The sequence below is a fragment of the Myotis brandtii genome, unplaced genomic scaffold (genome assembly GCF_000412655.1).
Source record: "Myotis brandtii unplaced genomic scaffold, ASM41265v1 scaffold403, whole genome shotgun sequence".
Lineage (NCBI taxonomy): Eukaryota > Metazoa > Chordata > Mammalia > Chiroptera > Vespertilionidae > Myotis > Myotis brandtii.
Genome location: NW_005365474.1, coordinates 79,467 through 80,152, shown reverse-complemented (window position 1 = coordinate 80,152; position 686 = coordinate 79,467). Strand labels below are relative to the sequence as shown.

Below are 686 nucleotides of genomic sequence, written 5' to 3'. Positions count from 1 at the left end.
CACGCGTGTGGGGTCCCTCCCACCACACACAGGCAGGCCAGGGAGCCAACGGGGAACTCGGCCACACGCCCACCCCGCTGCTCACACGGGCCTCCCGTCCGTGCCCTGAGCCTCCCCGTCTGCGTGGGTGGCCCCACCTTCCGGCGAAGCTGTTTGCCTCTGTCCCCCAAACGCCCCGAAAAGCCTCGTCAAACAGCATCTAGGCCGAGGACTCACACAGCAAAGGATTGGGGCGGGGTGCACCCTGGCCGGTATGGCTCAGCGGATAGCACATCGGCCTGTGGACCGAAGGGTCCCGGGTTTGATTCCGGTCCAGGGCACAGGCCTGGGTTGCAGGCTCCTCCCCGGCCCAGGCCCTGCAGGAGGCAGCCCATAGATGCGTCTCTCACATCGATGTTCCTCTCTGTCTCTCCCTCTCTCTTCCACTCGCTCTGAAATCCATGGAGAGATATCCTCGGGTGAGGACGAACAACAACAACAAAAAGAACGGCGACCAGGAGGGCCACCCGGACCTCCTCACAGACAGACAGACAGACGAGACGGCGCCCCGATGCCCGCGAGGCAGGGCGAGCAGGTAGCGCCGGGACCGAGCGAGAAGGAAGCTCCTTACCTGGATGGGCCTGCGAGCTGGACAGGGCCGGGCGCACCTGCACACAGAACACAGCAGCGTCAGCAGCAGCAGCCCC

The 686-nt window shown here is 65.3% G+C and overlaps 1 protein-coding gene across 1 annotated transcript in view; it reads right to left on the bottom strand.

The window, feature by feature from the left end:
* Window positions 1–686, bottom strand: part of ADGRD1 (adhesion G protein-coupled receptor D1) — a gene marked incomplete at its 5' end in the record, with an annotated part of 49,489 nt that extends 48,803 nt beyond the window's left edge. The window contains one exon of the mRNA XM_014545347.1: window positions 611–686. Coding sequence (XP_014400833.1) covers window positions 611–686 — 76 coding nt within the window. The remainder of the gene's footprint in view (window positions 1–610) is intronic.